The following is a 22,749-nucleotide window of genomic DNA, read 5'->3' as shown; positions in this document are numbered from 1 at the left end:
TCAACCTGTGGTCGAGCTACATGTATACCCTTTGACAACTCTAGGATTTCCTCTCATGCTCATACCAACCAGCAAACAAAGTCAATAGAAGTATATACCTTTTTAATCACAATATCCAATATTTCAATATGTTAGTGTATGTATGGAAAGTGTAATTTACCTGGCCAGCATTCACAGATGTAATTACCCTGACTGTCCTTACAGATGGCGCTGTTGAAGCAGGGTTCAGAGTCGCACTGTGGCTTTGGGCCTTCGCAGTGTTTGCCAATGAAGGCAGTGTGTGAGCAGTCACAGCTGTATCTGGGACACAATCACATTACATCAACCCTAGTGTAACCAAATTGAGTCCAAATATGTCTTCTTAGGAACTTGGTAATAGGTGTGCAAAGCTTTCGGCCAGTCGACTTACTCGTCCACGCCGTCTATGCACAGAGCTCCGTTTTGGCATGGCTCGTCCTGGCACTCATCTATGTTGATTTCACACCGGTGTCCTTGGTAACCGGGTAGACAGGTGCAAATGAAGCCACCAGCATCGCCGTGGCAACTGCCGGCATTGAGACACGGCTGTGATTGACACTCATCAATCGGGACCTCACAAGTGGCCCCTGAGACAATGAAAGCGAGACAGATATCAGAGGAGAGAAAGGGATGAGCTTTAATGTGGACTGGCTGTGATCATTCGTGCTTTTATACCACAGCAGCTGTGTGCTGGAACAAAAAACACTATTGTTTACTATATCCCCTCACTTTATGCCATAACATATTTTTAAGCAACTTTCAGAACAATAATCTATTCTCCATTTGTGTCTTTTACTGTTAGAGGGGATGGAGGTACTGCATAACTTGTAGTGAACAGATGAATGACAATGGCTGGGTAAAGTCAACAAATTCATAGAGCAAACTGTGTGATAAATAGTTCAGTTTCAGTTTATTTCCAACATGCAATGTAATTAATCACACATTTCCAGTTGTTTCATTACAGCATGTCCGAAAAGGAGTAGGAAGAGCAGAGCTTATTTAATCCTACCCTTTTTCATAACATAGCAATTTTATCCAGTTTCCTTGTTCTCTGTAACAGAACATTGAACAAATAAATAATAAATAAATAATATACCATAGTAAACTTACAAATATTAAATACAAAAATAATATTTGTCTCATTAAAAAATAAAAAAAATGGTTCAAGATGTTCATCATAATTCTTGTTCTGTGTACTTTGTGAACACTTGTAGTTTGAACAGTCTCTTAAACTGAATCATATTGGTGCTTTGTTTGGTTAATCCATTCCATAATTAAATTCGTCATACTGATATGCTAAAGGTTTTAAGTGTTGTACGAGCATACAAATGTTTTAAATTAGATTTTCCTCTAAGGTTATATGTCTCCTCTTTTGTTGAGAAGAATTGTTGTACATTCTTGGGTAGCAGGTTATAGTTTGCTTGGTACATAATTTTAGCTGTTTGCAAATGCACCAAATAATTGAATTTCAATAATTGTGATTTAATAAATAAAGGCTTTGTATGTTCTCTATATCCAACATTATGTATCATTCTAATTTATCTTTTGTGTAACACAGTTAGTGAATGAAGTGCACATTTGTAGTTGTTTCCCCATATTTCTACACAATAACTCAGATATGGTAACACTAGCGAGCAGTAGAGAATATGAAGTGATTTTTGGTCTAGAACATGTTTTGCTTTATTCATTATTGACTTGTTTCTTGCTACTTAATGTTGTATATTTTTTACATGAGATTTCCAATTCATTTTATCATATATTTTTACACCCAAAAATGTGTTTTCTTTTACCCTTTCAATATTTACTATTTGTATTTGTGATTGACTTTCCCTTCTGCTGTTACCAAATAGCATTATTTTAGTCTTACTGAGATTCAAAGATAGTCTGTTTTTGTCAAAACATTTCTTCTGTTAATATTTGTATTAGCTTCTCCTGAACAAAATGCAGTTGTATCATCTGCAAATAATACTAACTTTAAGTCCTTTGCAACTTTACAAATGTCATTTATATAGAGATTGAACAATTTTGGTCCAAGTATTGATCCCTGAGGTACGCCACAAAATACTTTGTGCACCTCACGATTCAATGTAGTGGCTACGATTTTGTTATAAATTGATTACTGATGCGTCTTTAACTTATTACACTTTGACCCCGCTCCCCTGTCCCCATAAGCATGCAACTTAAAGAGGTGTGTTGTATCTACCCATTCATATCTATGGCTCACAGAGTTGTCGCAATGTGGATATTCTTCTCTCTTCTGACTTACTAACCTACAGAGGTACCTTGACTTAAGAGTGTCCCAATTTAAGAGTGTTGTGAGAGCTATCTGTCAGCTCATTGGGCCCCATTCAGCAATAAGTTCCTAACTTTTCCTCTTATCTTTTTTCCTAAGTGATTTCCTTAGAGGAGTCTATCTGTGTTGGCCCTGCGATGAGGTGGCGACTTGTCCAGGGTGTACGCCGCCTTCCGCCCGATTGTAGCTGAGATAGGCTCCAGCGCCCCCCGCGACCCCGAAGGGAATAAGCGGTAGAAAATGGATGGATGGATGGAGTCCATTAAAATTCATGACGTGTTCTTAAATGGCCAAATTGTTCCCACCTGCTGTTCTTAAGTTGCTGAATGCCAAATGGTTAGCGCGTGCTTGCCTATCATAATTTGCATATAAACACGCCCCTTTTCCCCTAATATGTATATGTAAACACCCTTAATTCCCTAATTTGCAACGGTAAACGCCCTTAATTCCCCATATAAGGGCACAATTCCGGCGGAAAAGCCGAACATTAAACACACGGAGAAAACACAAACAGATTACAGAGAGAAATTCGTATTATCCCGCGGGGGAAATACATAATGTCAAAACGTAAGTTTAAGAAAGTGGGACTGCTGAGGTAGCCTAAAGCGTTCAAATAAATATTCGTCACTACGGGCAAATAGATCTACATGGTCGTGAAATATGCGCTCCCTCCCCAGGGCACGATCTGCGGCATCTTGCAGAAGCAGCAAAAGCATTGCCATTGTGTGAGTTGATTCTTTTAAAGAGTCACCAATCATTAAATAAACACCCCGGTAATTGATGATTGACTGTGTGTGTGTGTGTGTGTGTGTGTGTGTGTGTGTGTGTGTGTGTGTGTGTGTGTGTGTGTGTGTGTGTGTGTATTTTGAAATGTCTATATATGGCTCATTTTGCTATATGTCTGTCTGTCTGTTTTATCTATCTATCTATCTATCTCTCTATATCTATCTCTATAAATCTCTCTCTATCTATCTATTTATCTATCTATCTATGATATTAATTTAACATTAGACAATAGAACAGTGGTTCTTAACCTGGGTTCGATCTAACCCTAGGGGTTCGGTGAGTTGGCCTCAGGGGTTCGGCGGAGGTCAAGACACACCCGACTCATCGTGTAAATAAAAATTTCTCCCTATCGGCGTATTACGGATACGGCAACAGCAGAAGTCACAATGATTTGCAGGTGTGTAATTTGTTGTGAGTTTATGCACTGTGTTGGTTTTGTTCTTTGAACACGGTGATGTTCATGCATGGTTCATTTAGTGCACCAGTAAAAAAAACATGGTAACACTTTAGTATAGGGAACATATTCACCATTAATCAGTTGCGTATTAACATGCAAATTAGTAACATATTGGCTCTTAACTAGTCATTATTAAGTACATATTAATGCCTTATTTGGCATGGCCTTATTATAACCCTAACCCTCTAACCCTAACCAAATAACTCTAAATTAAGTCTTTGGTCTTTGTTACTTAGAATATGTTCCCCTAGTGTCCAAAACACTCTAAATTAAGTTTTTGTTACCTAGAATATGTTCCCCATATTTGAAAAAAAAAAACATTTTATTTTTCACTAAAGAAGGGTTCGGTGAATGCGCATATGAAACTGGTGGGGTTTGGTACCTCCAACAAGGTTATGAACCACTGCAATAGAAGTAAAGGAACTTGTCACACTTAAGAACAAATATGCCACCCTAAGAGTGCTCTGAAGCACTCGTAGATTTTGTTTTTACCTACAAACAAATCCCAGCTAAGAAAACATTGGTGAATACAAAAATATCCTTAAAAACTTTGTAAGTGGGCCTATGAACAAAATGTATTCTTAAGAACGGTTGCTGAATGGGGCCCAATGTTTTGCTTTAAGTTGTGAGCAAAAATTTCCCCCCCGCCATTAGTTGGCATAGCAAATGTCACAATAAACCCCGTAAGATCCGCCCAAAACATCTGGGGCCTCATGTTAAGAGAAATGTGTGACTTTCCTAATAAAAATGGATTCATTCAGAAAAAAGCATACGGAAGTAAAAAATTCAGATCCAAGCACATTTTTTTGTAACATCGCAGTCTACTTGGAACTGATCCGAGATGTCTGCAAGGCTTCACACGCCCAGAGCATGCCCCCTTATAAATACACAAATCATATTGAAAGTTGAAATGTGACAGAGAACTGCCAAATCAGGACTCAGTAGGAGGTGCTTCTTTCGCCTGCTACGGAAAACAGCACACAAGCTTTAAAAAAATGGTTGGGCATCTTGAAAAGGGTGAAGAAGAAAATGGATGTACATTGCCAAAACAGATGAGCGTTTGAAAAGATAATCACTGAAACTGTCCTCTTCCTCCCTCAACGGAGCGTGTGTGTCCTTACCAAGTCTGGAAGCCCAATTATTTAAAGGAAGAAATTAGAGATGTCCGATAATGGCTTTTTTTGCTGATATTCTGATATTGTCCAACTCTTAATTACCGATTCCGATATCAACCGATACCGATATATATATACAGTTGTGGAATTAACACATTATTATGCCTAATTTCCTTTAATTTTCCCTGCTGGATGCCTTAAACAATGTAACAAGGTTTTCCAAAATAAATCAACTCAAGTTATGGAAAAAAATGCCAACATGGCACTGCCATATTTATTATTGAAGTCACAAAGTGCATTATTTTTTTTAAGATGCCTCAAAACAGCAGCTTGGAATTTGGGACATATTCTCCCTGAGAGAGCATGAGGAGGTTGAGGTGGGGGGGGGGGGGGTGTATATTGTCGCGTCCCGGAAGAGTTAGTGCTGCAAGGGGTTCTGGGTATTTGTTCTGTTGTGTTACGGTGCGGATGTTCTCCCGAAATGTGTTTGTCATTCTTGTTTGGTGTGGGTTCACAGTGTGGCCCATATTTGTAACAGTGTTAAAGTTGTTTATACGGCCACCCTCAGTGTGACCTGTATGACTGTTGACCAAGTATGGGTGGCATTCACTTGTGTGTGTGAAAAGTCCTAGATATTATGTGACTGGGCCGGCACGCGAAGGCAGTGCCTTTTAAGGTTTATTGGCGCTCTGTACTTCTCCCTACGTCCGTGTACACAGCGGCGTTTTAAAAAGTCATACATTTTACTTTTTGAAACCGATACCGATAATTTCCGATATTACATTTTAAAGCATTTATCGGCTTATTATATCGGACTGCCGATATTATCGGACATCTCTAGAAGAAATCATCAAAAACATGAAAAAGTGTGGAGTTGACGTATCACTGCTCGTCTGCACCATACTGAAGCAGAATGAGTCTAATGTCAGCCAAGAATGTTAAAATAATATCTAAACGGCGGACATTTATCCATGAAAATGTGAAAGCAGCTGGAAGGGGATACCGTTGAAGTCCACTTTCCAAGATAAATGCTCTACAGTATTACGGTAATATTAGTGTTACTTAATAGAATAATAATTTTAGTAGATAGATGTTTGTTTGTACTACATTCTATTGTGTTGTTTTTATACCATAGTTCTAATATAAAATGTGTTTTTTTTATTTTTTTTAAAAGGTATGTTACATGTTAAAATGGTGCTGTTTTTTGGGGTGGTGGGGGGACAAGCACCAAGATGGCGATTATTTCAATGGGAGACACTGATTTGAGTTAGGAGCTACGTCACAGAATTGATTGATTGATTGATTGAGACTTTTATTAGTAGATTGCACAGTACAGTACATATTCCGTACAATTGACCACTAAATGGTAACACCCGAATACGTTTTTCAACTTGTTTAAGTCGGGGTCCACTTAAATTAAACTCGTAAGTTAAAGTATTACTGTATTTGCTCATTTCCTCTTCTGCGGTTAGTTCATTCAGTTAGACCTCTATTGAAGTGTACAAAACACTTTAGTTGTTTCACTACTTCACATTTAAGATAGTTTAGCGGCTAGCATGGTTTCTCGTCTACTCCCATTGTGTTTTACTCTGTGTGTATCCGCGCTGGTGATACACTTTACAACCATCTGTATTACTTTAATTAACACATTTAAATCATCAATATTTGGATGTTTGTCCATCGGTTCAAAATGATCTACGTCCGAATTGCGATGTATCTAAGAAGCGATCATATCCCCCAACCTTAGTGAAATACCTACTCATTTGAGTCGTGCTAGTTTTTATTTTGATTATTTTGGAAGTCACACAAATTGTGTGACTTCTCTGCTGCTTTCTTAGTCCATAGGCGTCGATCCCGTGGGTGCTTCGGGGCCGAGCACCCACGTGGGATTGATGGCAACTTTTCAATCTTTAAAATAATTTTTGATAACTCAATCTTGTCGTTGTTAATTTTGTGGCGAATTTGGCCGGTTTTACATAATAAAACAGTCACAAATCATATAGTCTATAATTAACAAAGCCTAACCAAGATTTCATTGTGTCCGATAATGAACTAATGTCACTTTCAGCTTGACTTTGAACACACTGCACAAGAGCGAATGAAGTGCATACTTACTCAACAGCCATACATGTCACACTAAGAGTGGCAGTATGAACAATGCCAACACTGTCATAAACATGTGCCATATAGTGAAACCACATTAAACAACAACGACAAACATATTTTGGAAGAATATTTGCACCGCAACACAACAGAAACACAACAGAACAAATACCCAGAACCCCTTGCAGCACTAACTCTTCCAGGACGCTACAATATAAACAAACGCCATTGGTGTATCTACACCTAACATCCACTGTAATGATACCACGTACAATAGCGTATCTAGTTGTTACTACCGTATTTTTCGGGGTATAAGTCGCACCGGAGTATAAGTCGCACCTGCCGAAAATGCATAATAAAAAAGGAAAAAAACTTATATAAGTCGCACTGGAGCCCAGCCAAACTATGAAAAAAACTGCGACTTATAGTCCGAAAAATACGATACTATGACTACATCGATATTTTTTAACATCACAAAATCTTCTTTAGTGTTTTAAAATATTTATAGTATATTTATAAACTCAGGAAATATGTCCCTGGACACATGAGGACTTTGAATATGACCAATGTCTGATCCTGTCATGACTTGGTATCAGATTGATACCCAAATTTGTGGTATCATCCAAAACTAATGTAAAGCATCAAACAACAGAAGAATAAATGATTATTAAATTTTAACAGAAGTGTAGATAGAACATGTTGAAACAGAAAGTAAGCAGATATTAACAGTAAATGAACAAGTAGATTAATAATTCATTTTCTACCACTTGTCCTTAATAATTTTGATAAAATAACAGAATGGAAGATGACACAATATGTTACTGCATATGTCAGTCAGTCTTTGTTTGTTTACTTACTACTAAAAGACCAGTTGTCTAGTATGTTCACTATTTTATTTACTTTAAACAGTTTCATATTTTACTTTTTTATCCTGTAAAGCGTCTTTGAGTGCTCTGAAAAGCGCTATACTAAATAAAAAATAAAATGTATTATTATTTAGGGACTAATTTACAATAATAAACATATGTTTCATGTACCGTAATATTTTTTTGTTAAAATAAAGTTAATAATGACATTTTGTGTGGTCTCCTTTATTTAGAAAACTACCTAAAATTTTGTACCGGTACCAGTACCAAAATATTTGTATCGGGACAACACTAATACACACACACACCGAGCACCCACTGGCAGAAATGTAGATCGGCGCCTACAGTATGTTCCTTACTATTGTTATGAGCAGGATGCTATTGCTGAATTGCAATAGTTTTGAAGAAGGGAGACAATTGTAAATATTTGCTCCTTGTAGTACCGTATTTTTCGGAGTATAAGTCGCTCCGGTGTATGAGTTGCACCGGCCGAAAATGCATAATAAAGAAGGAAAAAAACATATATAAGTCCCACTGGAGTATAAGTCGCATTTTTTGGGGAAATTTATTTGATAAAATCCAACACCAAGTACAGACATTTGAAAGGTAATTTAAAATAAATAAAGAATAGTGAACAACAGGCTGAATAAGTGTACGTTATATGAGGCATAAATAACCAACTGAGAACGTGCCTGGTATGTTAACGTTACATATTATGGTAAGAGTCATTCAAATAACTATAACATATAGAACATGCTATACGTTTACCAAACAATCGGTCACTCCTATCGCTAAATCCCATGAAATCTTATACGTCTAGTCTCTTACGTCAATGAGCTAAATAATATTATTTGATATTTTACGGTAATGTGTTAATAATTTCACACATAAGTCGCTCCTGAGTATAAGTCGCACCCCCGGCCAAACTATGAAAAAAACTGCGACTTATATTCTGAAAAATACGGTATATGAAGTATGAAATGCTTTGTATCTATTTGTGATCGGCTTCAGCTACTAAAGTTCCCCTCAGCCAACTGTTACGTCATTTTGGTTTTGTATTTGATGAATGCTGACAAATCCAGCACTGTGTTTTCTTCACTCACCAGTGAACCCAGATGGACAAAGACAGGAGTAGCGGCCAACTCTGTCCACACAGGTGGCTCCCTTCATGCACGGCTGAGAAGCACATTCATTGACATCAATCTGACAGTGAGCACCTTGGAAGCCCGGCACGCAGAAGCATGCGTAGCCATCCCCACGGATTTGGCACAAGGCTTGGTTTTGGCACGGGTTTGGTGAGCAAAAATCCACAGCTGGAAGCGGCTCCAAAGCTGATGCACCTATAAACACACAGAATTACAGGTATTAACATACCTGTCAACTCTCCCATATCATTGTCATAGTTGACCATATTTTTGACCAATGGGTGAGAGGTGGAGCTACACCAAGGACCTGTTGCCAATCTTTTGCACAGCACATAAAGACAAACAACCATTCACACCAATGGACAATTTAGAGCAAGGCTATTTAACTGGCGGCCCGGCACCCCCCGAGTTCAATTGAAAACTTGGAAGACAAACATTTTTTGCAGCAATTTCCTAAAAACACTAGAGTGCTCCTGTTTTATAGACGAATTTAGACCAGTGGTCCCCAACCTTTTTGTAGCTGCGGACCCGTCAACACTTGAAAATTTGTCCCACGGACCGGGGGCGATGGGAGGTTATGGTATTTTTTTGTGTTTATTTTTTTTTGTTTTTTGTCATAAAAAAATACAATCATGTGTGCTTACGGACTGTATCCCTGCAGACTGTATTGATCTATTGTGTTTTTTATGTTGATTTTATATATATATATATATATATATATATATATATATATATATATATATATATATTTTTTTTTTTTTTTTAAATTATTATTATTATTATTTTATTTATTTATTTTTTTCTTGTGCGGCCTGGCACCAATCGGTCCAAGGACCGTACAGGGCCGCGACCCGGTGGTTGGGGACCACTGATTTAGACCACTGTACATACATTTGCAGATATTTGCATTGACATTTGAGCCTTGCTAGCAAACATAGAATGCTGGAGTCCAAACTTGTGATTAACATAACTGAGGCGTTCCTCAAGGCACCCCTTTAAGTCCTCTCCTTTTTGGCAGGTACAAATGTATTCCGTAATGGGATTTATGTAACTAAGATGTTGCTATAGCTTTTTTTTCGTCAGAGGCAAGGCAAGGCAAGTTTATTTGTATTGCATATTTCAACACAAGGTCATTCAAAGTGCTCCACATAAACATTAAAAGCAACAAGACACAAATTAAAACAGTAAAAACAGTCGAATAAAAGTGAAAACATAGAAAATCAATAATATACTACAATAAAATAAAAAGATTATCAGTTATTTTTATTATTTATTTATTTATTATTCTTCGGTCAATGGTCAACAAAATAAACAAACAGTTGTACATTCACAGATTGAAAATGAAAATGTTGCAGACCGAAAGAGTTTAGGCTGAAGTTGAACACTTATTGCGCCTAACCCTATAAACAATGTCAAGTACAAGATGAACTTCCGGAAATAATGAAATGTCCTTTGTACAACATATTATAAATACACATTATACACAACATAAAGGCATGTAAAATATCCTTGTACACGTGTTAAACCTTTGCAACAATTATATACTATATACAAACAATTATACTTCCATTATATTTATATCCCACATTTAGTTTTTAATTAACATTGATCATAGTATTAACTACAGTGTTGATTCAAGAGTGATATATTTTTCCAAGACATTGGTCTTAAAGTGTTTTTTAAATGTGTGAATGGAATTGGAACATTTTAAGGAATCATCCAAGCTGTTCCACAGTTGAACCCCCCTGACAGAAACACATCTACTTTTTAAGCTCGTTCTTATGTTTGCTTTCTGAAAGACAGCTGAACTTCTGAGGTCATAGAGAATCTCTCTGGGTTTGAACCTCTCCTGTAGACACCCAGGCAGCATGTGGTTATGAGCTTTGTACGTCACAATAGCAGTGTTGAGGTCAACAAGACCGTGCAGTTTTAATGGTTTTAATTTAATAAACAGAGCATTGGTATGGTCATGATAATCCGCATAATTTACAATTCTAATCGCTTTCTTTTGAAGTAAGAACATAGAGTTGATGTTTGATTTGTAATTGTTACCCCAGATTTCAACACAATAATTAAGATATGGGAGTACGAAATAATTATATAACATGTTAAGAGCTTTTTGATTTACAAAGTTTTTAATTTTATGTAACATAGCAATCATTTTTGCCATCTTTGTCTTAAGTATATTTATGTACAGTTTCCAATTTAATTTATCATCTATATAGATTCCCAAAAATGTTGTTGAATACACCTTTTCTATCTCCATATCATCAATTCTTATATGACACTGTATGTTATTTTTCCTGTTTCCAAAAATTATATATTTTGTTTTATTTAGGTTGATTGATAATTGATTGGCATCAAACCATTGCTTTAGTATGTGGAGTTCACTCTCTACAGTCTCTAAGAGTTGGCCAAGGTCTTGCCCAGAACAGTACAGACGTGTATCATCAGCAAAGAGAATACAGTTGAGTTTTTTTTTTTAAAGATTTTACAGATATTATTAATATACAATAAAAACCATTTTGGTCCCAGTACAGAACCTTGGGGCACTCCATGTGTTATAATCTTTTTACTGTTCTCTGCCACCAAGATAACTTTTCAACCAATCATGTGTGATCGATGGTGTCAAAGGCCTTGCTCAGGTCAATAAAAACGCCAACAGCAAACTCCCTCTTATCAATTGCAGTGGTTACCTCCTCAACTAATTCCGTCACTGCCATTGAAGTGGACCTGTTTGATCGAAAACCGTATTGGTGTTCACTTAGCAAGTGATGCTTATCAATAAAACTGTCTAATCTTGACACAAATAATTTTTCAAGGACTTTTGAAAATTGTGAGAGTAAAGAAATAGGCCTATAGTTGGTGAACTGATGCTTATCTCCACTTTTGAAGATAGGAATAACTTTTGCCGTTTTCATTTCAGATGATCTTTGACTAGCTTTTTTGCAGATTGCCCTTAAAAACACAGAGGGCTCCTGTAACTCTGATGAAATAGACATACCAAAAACAAATGTCCACTGTAGAGGACATTGGTTCTCAGGACAATACAATATCAGAGTAATAGTCAAGAGAGAAGTTCAGCCCACCGGTCTTAAGCTTTCTGGCCTCTAAAACAAATTAGTAGAATAAACCGGATTTAGAATCTCAAGGTAACCGATCATGCATGTTTTTGGACTGTGAGAAGAAACGGAGTAAGCACTCCTGCTTTTCAGTTAAATCTTACAGAATCTGGCATGATAATCTTGTAGCTTTCCTCATACAAAAGCTTTTTGCAGCATTTTTGTCCAATTACAAGTTTGTTAACTGTAAGGGCCTCTTGATAGCATCATGACTTGCTTCCATGGTAAACCCCTCAATTAATTTCCATGGTGATCACACCAGATGGAGCTTTTTTTTCTGTTTCTTTCATTTCCAAGAGATTAGTGTCAGTGTTTAAGTGTGTGTTTGGAGCTCTTCAATTATGTCAAATGTTGCTCTACATATTAAGTAGGGATTTGAATTTTTCAAGAATTCACGGTTCGATTCGATTCTGATTCCTGGGTTGACGTTTCAATTGAAAATGTATTCTCAATTAAAACTGATCCTTGATTCAAACAATATATATTATTTGGTAGAACATGAAAATTAAATATTTTTAAAACAGGTTATAGATTACAAAAGCTCCTCTTTGCTGCTGACGTAGGACATATAAGCGCAGCAAGTAAGCGTATATGTCCTTTTAAAAATATATTCTTAATGTATTCTTAACCCAAACTTTTTGACTTGGAGGCCTGATTGGGCTAAAAAATTTGGCCAGGGGCCGACTGCGTGTAAAGTATCAATGTATTTACACATACATAGCCTATACTTTAATATATGTATATATATATATATATATATATATATATATATTTACACACATACATATTATATTAATATAATATTATGTAAACTATATTTACATAGCACTTTTCTTGACGCGCTTTACATATTAAAAAACATTATGTACATCTTTAAGCTACATTAAAACCAGTGTAAGTGGCACTGGGAGCAGGTGGCTAAAGTGTCTTACCCAAGGACACAACGACAGTAAATAAGATGGCGGAAGCAGGAATTGAACCTGCAACTCTTAATGTATATATACATACATATATATGCATAGTTATATATACTCACATACACACAATGTATATCTATACAGTTCTGAAGTTAGTATACTGATTTATATACAAACCCCGTTTCCATATGAGTTGGGAAATTGTGTTAGATGTAAATATAAACGGAATACAATGATTTGCAAATCCTTTTCAACCCATATTCAATTGAATGCACTACAAAGACAAGATATTTGATGTTCAAACTCATAAACTTTATTTTTTTTTGGCAAATAATAATTAACTTAGAATTTCATGGCTGCAACACGTGCCAAAGTAGTTGGGGAAGGGCATGTTCACCACTGTGTTACATGGCCTTTCCTTTTAACAACACTCAGTAAACGTTTGGGAACTGAGGAGACACATTTTTTAAGCTTCTCAGGTGGAATTCTTTCCCATTCTTGCTTGATGTACAGCTTAAGTTGTTCAACAGTCCGGGGGTCTCCGTTGTGGTATTTTAGGCTTCATAATGCGCCACACATTTTCAATGGGAGACAGGTCTGGACTACAGGCAGGCCAGTCTAGTACCCTCACTCTTTTACTATGAAGCCACGTTGATGTAACACGTGGCTTGGCATTGTCTTGCTGAAATAAGCAGGGGCGTCCATGGTAACGTTAGTTGGATGGCAACATATGTTGCTCCAAAACCTGTATGTACCTTTCAGCATTAATGGTGCCTTCACAGATGTGTAAGTTACCCATGTCTTGGGCACTAATACACCCCCATACCATCACAGATGCTGGCTTTTCAACTTTGCGCCTATAACAATCCGGATGGTTCTTTTCCTCTTTGGTCCGGAGGACACGACGTCCACAGTTTCCAAAAACAATTTGAAATGTGGACTCGTCAGACCACAGAACACTTTTCCACTTTGTATCAGTCCATCTTAGATGAGCTCAGGCCCAGCGAAGCCGACGGCGTTTCTGGGTGTTGCTGATAAACGGTTTTCACCTTGCATAGGAGAGTTTTAACTTGCACTTACAGATGTAGCGACCAACTGTAGTTACTGACAGTCGGTTTCTGAAGTGTTCCTGAGCACATGTGGTGATATCCTTTACACACTGATGTCGCTTGTTGATGCAGTACAGCCTGAGGGATCGAAGGTCACGGGCTTAGCTGCTTACGTGCAGTGATTTCTCCAGATCCTCTGAACCCTTTGATGATATTACGGACCGTAGATGGTGAAATCCCTCAATTCCTTGCAATAGCTGGTTGAGAAAGATTTTTCTTAAACTGTTCAACAATTTGCTCACGCATTTGTTGACAAGGTGGTGACCCTTGCCCCATCCTTGTTTGTGAATGACTGAGCATTTCATGGAATCTACTTTTATACCCAATCATGGCACCCACATGTTCCCAATTTGCCTGTTCACCTGTGGGATGTTCCAAATAAGTGTTTGATGAGCATTCCTCAACTTTATCAGTATTTATTGCCAACTTTCCCAACTTCTTTGTCACGTGTTGCTGGCATCAAATTCTAAAGTTAATGATTATTTGCACACAAAAAAAATGTTTATCAGTTTGAACATCAAATATGTTGTCTTTGTAGCATATTCAACTGAATATGGGTTGAAAAGGATTTGCAAATCATTGTATTCCGTTTATGTTTACATCTAACACAATTTCCCAACTCATATGGAAACGGGGTTGGTATATTAAATATTTGTGTAATGTAATTAAATAAGTATTTAAATAAATGTGATGTCGAAATCACTACAATAACTTCAGTTGTTTCTTTATTGTTATTTATTCCAACTCTGTGTTCTGTCTCAGAGTGATCTGTGATCACGTTTACACAGCAGTTTTTACACGTTATCGCCGATCGCAATACTTTAAGTTTGCATATTAACTTCATACCAAATTGAAAAGGGAAGTTTGCTAAACATGTCAAAAGACTAAACTAAATGAAGTCTTTTTGTTCTTTTTTTAATGCATTTTAAAGTAATTTAGAGGCAGAATGGATTGTTCCCATTAGCTACATTGCTTTTTACATTTTTCCAAGTTAGAATGCAAAAAAAAATCAAAAACCTTGTCTTCTTGTCTCTCACAAGTACTGTGAACGATAGGCAAAAAAAAGTGCAGTTCCCCTGTAAAAACGGCACACTTTATAGATTTTAGCACTTTTAAAGACAAATACGTTAATTGTTACGCAAGTCTGTCTACCCGTCTGTGACGTCATCGCCACGCGCCATCAGTCATCAAAACAAGAATGGCGAATACCAGAAAAGAAGCGGACGAACGAGAAATGAACAGGCCACCACTGTAGTCCAGTGTGTGGAAACACTTTGGCTTTTGCAAAGACAGATACATCTTAATAAGTCGCTCACTGTTTGTAGGATACACTGTAAAAAAAAAAATCCCATTTTTATGGTTAATTTACTCTAAAGTTCTACTGTAATTTAAAAAAAAAAAATTTAAATAGTTTATAAAACTGTAGAATTGAAGACATTATCTGTAAATAAACAGTCCGCCTGTTATTTTAAGTAATATGCCAGTAATGACAAACTATGTATATTTCTATTTTTTTTACAGAAAAATACCAAATTAATTATACATAGCATTTTGTGTTTTCTTAAATTACTTTCAAATTCATGTAATATTACGATATTTTTCCGTAAAACGTTTCATGAAAATTTCTGTAATTATAATGTTTTTGATCATTATTTGGTTTACAATGTTTTACTTTAATTTTATGGTTTTCGTTTGACTGCCAGTAGATGACTGTTTTTTTACAGAATTTGTTTTTACAGTGTATGTAAAATATAATAGCAACACAACAAATCTCCCAAACCACCTACTAAGGCAGTGGTTCTCAACCTTTTTTCATTGATGTACCCCTTGTGAATTTTTTTTTAAATTAAAGTACCCCCTAATCAGAGCAAAGCATTTTTGGTTGAAAAAAAGAGATAAAGAAATAAAATACAGCACTATGTCATCAGTTTCTGATTTATTAAATTGTATAACAGTGCAAAATATTGCTCATTTGTAGTGGTCTTTCTTGAACTATTTGGAAAAAAAGATAGGTTTTTAATTTATATTTATAAAGGATTTTTGAATTGTTGCTATTTTTAGAATATTAAAAAAAAAAATCTCACGTACCCCTTGGCATACCTTCAAGTACCCCCATTTGAGAACCACCTACTAAGGCACCGTCGGATTCCACACAATGCCAACCGCCCATCTCAAGCAAATGGTTTCTATCAAAGCATCACTAAATCACCGTAATCCAGGCAGAACAAATTGGAAAGACCCAGAAGCACTGCTCTTTATGTTAGGCAGAGCTGCACAATCCGACGATCCGAACATTGCGTTTGTGAATGATAAACACTCCTCTTCACCCCAAGAATGATCTTGAAAGGAACTAAGTGGTTATTGCATGAATGTGAAGTGGGTTTTGCATGACAACTACGGTAAAATTGCAACATAATGACGCTCTGGAGCACAAATATATCCGCAGCAAACCTCACCCCGAGGGTGTAATCAAGCCGAGAACTGATTTTAAAGATGGAAAAAGTGCAACGACACCCTACAGGAGGCACTTGTGCTTGGTGATTGGTGGAGGACAATCAGTTTTAAAGACAGCTTGCAATGTTCTACAAGAGCAGCTGCGTCTAGAGTGGACTCAGCACGACTGACTTATGAGTGGATGAGGGAAAAGGAAGATGTTTATTGCAGCAAAATTAAGCCAAATGACTCGACCAGTTTTCATAAATAACCTGTAGAGAACAGGGGCACGGCCCAAGTAAGAACCTATTAAAATTTTAATGTGATTTGCCAACAGCTAGATATGAGTTCTGATAAGCGAAGAGCATTTGACTTGATCCGTCATCAACCATAGGAAACAAATCAATAATATAATTTAGATGGCAGATTTTACTATGTTGGGTTTCTTTATTCCATAAGTAATATTTGTTTAAAACAAACAAATGTAACGAATGACATGGCTGATATCAGGTTGCTCAGCAAAATAGTTGCGGCTGAGATTAAATAATATATAATCATGGCAAGGGTTTGTAGTTGTCATTTTGACTTATGGATGTATGTGTGGGTACTCCTAAAATAGCTACAAAATGAGTCATTGAATTGAGTGAAATTAGGGTACAAAAATAACACTAATATTATATGTTGTATAATTAACTAGGGAGCATTTATCGGCTGGTAATATCGTCAGCCGATAAATGCTTTCAAATGTAATATCGGAAATTATCGGTATCGGTTTCAAAATGTAAAATGTATGACTTTTTAAAACGCCGCTATTTACACGGACGTAGGGAGAGGTACAGAGCGCCAATAAACCTTAAAGGCACTTCCTTTGCGTGCCGGCCCAGTCACATAATATCTACGGCTTTTCACACACACAAGTGAATGCAAGGCATACTTGGTCAACAGCCATACAGGCCACACTGAGGGTGGCCGTATAAACAACTTTAACACTGTTACAAATATGCGCCACACTGTGAACCCACACCAAACAAGAATGACAAACACATTTCGGGAGAACATCCGCACCGTAACACAACATAAACACAACAGAACAAATACCCAGAACCCCTTGCATCACTAACTCTTCCGGGACACTACAATATACACCCCCCGCTATCCCCTACTCCCCCTCCCCTACACCTTAACCCCGTCCCCCCAACCCCGCCCACCTCAACCTCCTCATGCTCTCTCAGGGAGAGCATGTCCCAAATTCCAAGCTGCTGTTTTGAGGCATGTTAAAAAAAAATAATGCACTTGGTGACTTCAATAATAAATATGGCAGTGCCATTTTGGCATTTTTTTTCCATAACTTGAGTTGATTTATTTTGGAAAACCTTGTTACATTGTTTAATGCATCTAGCGGGGCATCACAACAAAATCAGGCATAACAATGTGTTAATTCCACGACTGTATGTATCGGTATCGGTTGATATCGAAATCGGTGATTAAGAGTTGGACAATATTGGAATATCGGCAAAAAAGCCATTATCGGACATATCTAATATAAACGTTTCTACTCATTGTATACCATGTATGTTGCAACTCCTACTACTATTAAAGTCCAAAATGTAACCCCATAAGTCAGACTGATTTGAAATTTCAAGAATCCCCACAAAATATGGTACACACCTTAATGGCACAGACAAACACATAAGTAGGGTTGTGCATCATTTGGACAATTGCTGTTCCTGGTTACGTCCCCGATTCCCAACGATTATTGATTCCTATTCTTTTAAGAGGCAGGGTCAAAAATGTGCAGGGAATTTCCCATGGGGATTTTTCAACCAATACATAAATATCAATATTTTGAACTTGAACATACATGCAAGTTTCTTTCCACATGGGTACACTTTCACAACATTTTCACTTTGTTTTTAAAGCCTCATAAAAAGAAACAGTTACACATATCCTGTTGTTTATGTGTTGGGTAGGGATGTTTCGATCAGGGTTTTATGCTGCCTCTTTTGATAACGATATGACTGAAATCGCTTCAATACGGATAACATTCAACAGTACATTTTTCAATGCATTTATGGTGAGTGCTATTAACAGTGTAACAATATCAACATACTACTTAAACAAGTTACTTATTTTATTTTATAACATGCAATTGTTTGATCAAAACAAAGTCAATATAGTACACAATAACTACACAAAAGCAAAAACTACTATTTACTACTTCTTTTGATTTGATTGATTGAGACTTTTATTAGTAGATTGCACAGTACAGTACATATTCCGTACAATTGACCACTAAATGGTAACATCCGAATAAATTTTTCAACTTGTTTAAGTCGGGGTCCACGTTAATCAATTCATTAATCAATTTAAATCTTTTGGTTTTAGCCCTCGAAGTCCTCCAATTTCCAGAGCCTTCCTTATTCTTTGAGTTTGTAAACAGTAATAAAAACAAGAAGAAGAAAAATCTACCTAGTATCAATTATATAGTGTTACTACCCATGCTAGTATCAACACTACCAATTTATGGATTGATTTGTCTTCCCTTTACATGTACGCCATCTGCACTTCCTAATACTAAGTATTTGTTTATTTAATGTTACAAGCTAGTTTAGCGGTTAGCTTAGCGATTAGCATTTGCCTGCTTCTGCTTGCTCTTTCTCCGTGTCTAACATGTTTAGCCTTGTCCTCCAGTGATTATGATACAATATTTTCCGCAATAGAGATTAGTTTAGGATTATTGATGTAGCACTTAAATTAAGGAGTTATAGTTAGCTTGTATTTACATCTGTGGCATCTATTTGTTTCGATCAGTGGACTTATCATCGGAAACAGGAATCAACGTTTAAAAATTAGGCCCAACTCTACTGTAATTCACTGACCATGTTTCTGATAACAACCTGATTAAATTATAAGATTACATGAGTCTCTCTATCTACCCTCTGTTGCCCTACCTGTGTTTCTCTGTCTTACATTCGCAACCCAACAGAGCCTGATTTCTCTTTTTTTTCTTTTTTTTTTCCCTAGGAAGAGTTTTTTTCCAGCCTCCGTTGCCAAGTGCTTGCTCATGTAGGTTTTTTTTTTCACTTTTTCACTTTGCATAGTAGAGTTTTAACTTGCACTTACAGATGTAGCGACGAACTGTAGTTACTGACAGTGATTTTCTGAAGTGCTCCTGAGCCCAGGTGGTGATATCCTTTACACCAGGGGTCACAAACTCAATTTACCTGGGGGCCACTGGATGCAGAAACTGGGTGAGGCTGGGCCGCAAGAAAAGATTTCTTAAAAAAATCTATCATTCACTTTTTAATGAATTCACATTCTTTGAATGGCTATCCCGCCCTAGCAACATACTTGCAAACCTTCCCGATTTTTCCGGGAGACTCCCGAATTTCAGTGCCCCTCCCGACAATCTCCCGGGGCAACCATTCTCCCGATTTTCACCCGGACAAGAATTCAAACGGCGTCACATGTTGTTTCTTAGGCTTCTGCAGACACACATAAGTGACTGCAAGACATATTTGGTCAACAGCCATACAGGTCAGACTGAGGGTGGCCGTATAAACAACTTTATCACTGTTACAAATATGCGCCACACTGTGAACCCACACCAAACAAGAATGACAAACACATTTCGGGAGAACATCCGCACCGTAAGACAACATAAACACAACAGAACAAATACCCAGAACCCCTTGCAGCACTAACTCTTCTGGGATGCTACAATATACACCCCCGCTACCACCAAATCCCGCCCCCTCCAACCCCGCCCACCTCAACCGACGCACGGAGGGGGGGGGGGGGGGTTGTATTATTGCAGCCCACAAGAGTTAGGGCTCCAAGGTGTTCTGGGTATTTGTTCTGTTGTGTTTATGTTGTCTTACGGTGTGACTGTTCTCCCAAAATGTGTTTGTCATTCTTGTTTGGTGTGGGTTCACAGTGTGGCGCATATTTGTAACAGTGTTAAACTTGTTTATACGGCCACCCTCAGTGTGACCTGCGTGGCTGTTATTCAAGTATGTCTTGCAGTCACTTACGTGTGTGTACAGAAGCCAAATACAGCATGTGACTGGGCTGGCACGCTGTTTGTACAGGTTGTAGAGGGCGCTAAAGGCAGTGCCATCACGGCACGCCCTTAATATTGTTGTTTGGGTGAAAATCGGCAGACATTCGAGAGAATTGTTGCCCTGAAATTCGGTAGTCTCCTGGAAAAATCGGGAGGGTTGGCAAGTATGACGCTGTCAAGCGCCATTCATATTAAACATGCGGGCCGCACTAACATTACATTTTCATATTAAGGTGCGGGCCGCAAAACAACGTCTCGCGGGCCGCAATTTGCCTGCTGGCCGCGTGTCTGAGACCCCTGCTTTACACACTGATGTCGCTTTTTGATGCCTGAGGGATCGAAGGTCCGTAATATCATCGCTTACGTGCAGTGTTTTCTCCAGATTCTCTGAACCTTCTGACGATATTGCAAACCTTAGATAGCGAAATCACTAAATTCCTTGCAATAGCTCGTTGAGAAATGTTGCTCTTAAACTGTTGGACAATTTACTCACGTATTTGTTCACAAAGTGGGGACCGTCGCCCCATCCTTGTTTGTGAATGACTGAGCATTTCATGGAAGCCACTTCTATACCCAATCATGGCACCCACCTGTTCCCAATTAGCCTGTTCACCTGTGGGATGTTCCAAATAAGTGTTTGATGAGGCATTCCTCAACTTTCTCAGTCTTTTTTGCCACTTGTGCCAGCTTTTTTGAAACATGATGCAGGCATCAAATTCCAAATGAGCTAATATTTGCATAAAATAACAGTATTCCAGTTCGAACGTTAAGTATCTTGTCTTTGCACTCTATTCAATTGAATATAGGTTGAAAAGGATTTGCAAATCATTGTATTCTGTTTTTTATTTACGATTTAAACAACGTGCCAACTTCACTGGTTTTGGGTTTTGTATGACATTATTACAGGCCTAGATTTAACCCTCAAACAGCATTAAAGAAATGTATTTCAGAGAAAAATTGAAGACACGTGGTTCTGCAATAGGCCAACTGGTCCTTCACTAGTCCACAAGCGCTCCAGCCAACCACACATCCCCTCCCACAGCATGTAGTCTTTTTAAATGTAAATTGCCTCTAAGGGTCTTTGTTTCACCCTATCTGGAGACCCTCTAATGGCACATGTGGGACACCTGACATCTCTTTCAGTCTGATCAGCCTGCGTGTGTTTCAGCAGTGATAACAACGTGTGGGGGCGGGGTTCCATATATAGTGTGTCTGCATTCTGTCCACCCCCCCATTAGCGTGCGCTGGGCCCCCACCATTGTCGGAGTCCTTTTTTGTCATATCCATTGCTTTTCTTACAGACATCAGCGCTGGCAAAGATGTCCCCACACAGACTTGTAATTGAAATTCTGATCATGCACTTGGGACATGCGAGTCAAATATCACAAAGAAGAAGCCAAATTGTACATTTTGTAGGTTTTGTTCTGCTTCTTCTCTTAAGGTGCTGTACATAGAAGTTTGCAGGCGTGAAGTGAGGCATCAAACAGACTACATAGGCATCACTGACACATTTCAGCTGAAAGTTTAGTCCACGTTGAGGATAAACAGCATTCAATTGCGGATGTTAGAGAGGAAAGAGGCCACTTACCAAGCAGTGAGATGAGAACAGCCCAGGCAGGTGATTTTAATCGGCAATAACGAATGACATCCATAATCGTGACAGGGAAACATCCTGCTTGACTTAAACCTCAACGTGTTACATTGAGATATCTGATGATTCTGCCGCTGCTGCCGCCTTTAGTGTCTTCCTGTGTTGACCAGAGCCACTTCACACACACACACACACACACACGCACACACACACGCACACTTGTCCTCTCTCACCATCAGGAGCCTCAATCACATTCAAAATAAAGAGACAGGGGGAGGGGTTGAGACGAGCAGTAAAGTCCTATTAAGATGTATAAATACACCATTATGATGATAATATTTAAAAATACACTATATATATAATACATTGGTGCCGTTTCATACACTTGGATTAATACCGTTTTTAAAAAGGGTGCTGTAGTTTGTTTCAGGTAATTGATGGAAAAAGTGGATAGGCTGGAACAACCTTGAGACCTCTGAATTCGGGAGATTGTGGGGAGGGGGGGTGTTTGAGGTGGGCAGGGTTAAGGGGGAGGAGTATATTTATTGCTAGAATTCACTGAAATTCTAGTATTTCTTGTTATGATCCGCTGCCCGGATCATATTTTTGTTTACGTTTTCGAGGCACTTGTGTTTTTTTGTTAGTTTTGGACTCCTTGAGTGCCTGTTTGTACACCTGAGTTTGTTGCCATGGCTGCTTATTGTTTTCACCTGCCGTGTGTGTTCCCGACG

General features: G+C 37.9%; 1 protein-coding gene across 4 annotated transcripts in view; it reads right to left on the bottom strand.

Annotated features, from left to right (window-relative positions):
• Positions 1-22,211, bottom strand: part of crb1 (crumbs cell polarity complex component 1) — a 103,331-nt gene extending 81,120 nt beyond the window's left edge. For all 4 annotated transcript variants that reach the window (XM_061975864.2, XM_061975863.2, XM_072914652.1 and 1 more), the window contains exons 1-4: positions 22,016-22,211; positions 8,742-8,978; positions 410-605; positions 161-300 (exon numbers count right to left, since the gene is read on the bottom strand). In XM_061975864.2, coding sequence (XP_061831848.2) covers positions 161-300; positions 410-605; positions 8,742-8,978; positions 22,016-22,079 — 637 coding nt within the window. In that variant the 5' untranslated portion in view covers positions 22,080-22,211. The remainder of the gene's footprint in view (positions 1-160; positions 301-409; positions 606-8,741; positions 8,979-22,015) is intronic.
• Between the last annotated feature and the right edge of the window lie 538 nt (positions 22,212-22,749).

The sequence above is a fragment of the Nerophis lumbriciformis genome, linkage group LG14 (assembly GCF_033978685.3).
Source record: "Nerophis lumbriciformis linkage group LG14, RoL_Nlum_v2.1, whole genome shotgun sequence".
In the NCBI taxonomy this organism is placed as follows: domain Eukaryota; kingdom Metazoa; phylum Chordata; class Actinopteri; order Syngnathiformes; family Syngnathidae; genus Nerophis; species Nerophis lumbriciformis.
Note: the sequence above shows the minus strand (reverse complement) of the source record. Positions and strands in the feature narration are given on the sequence as shown.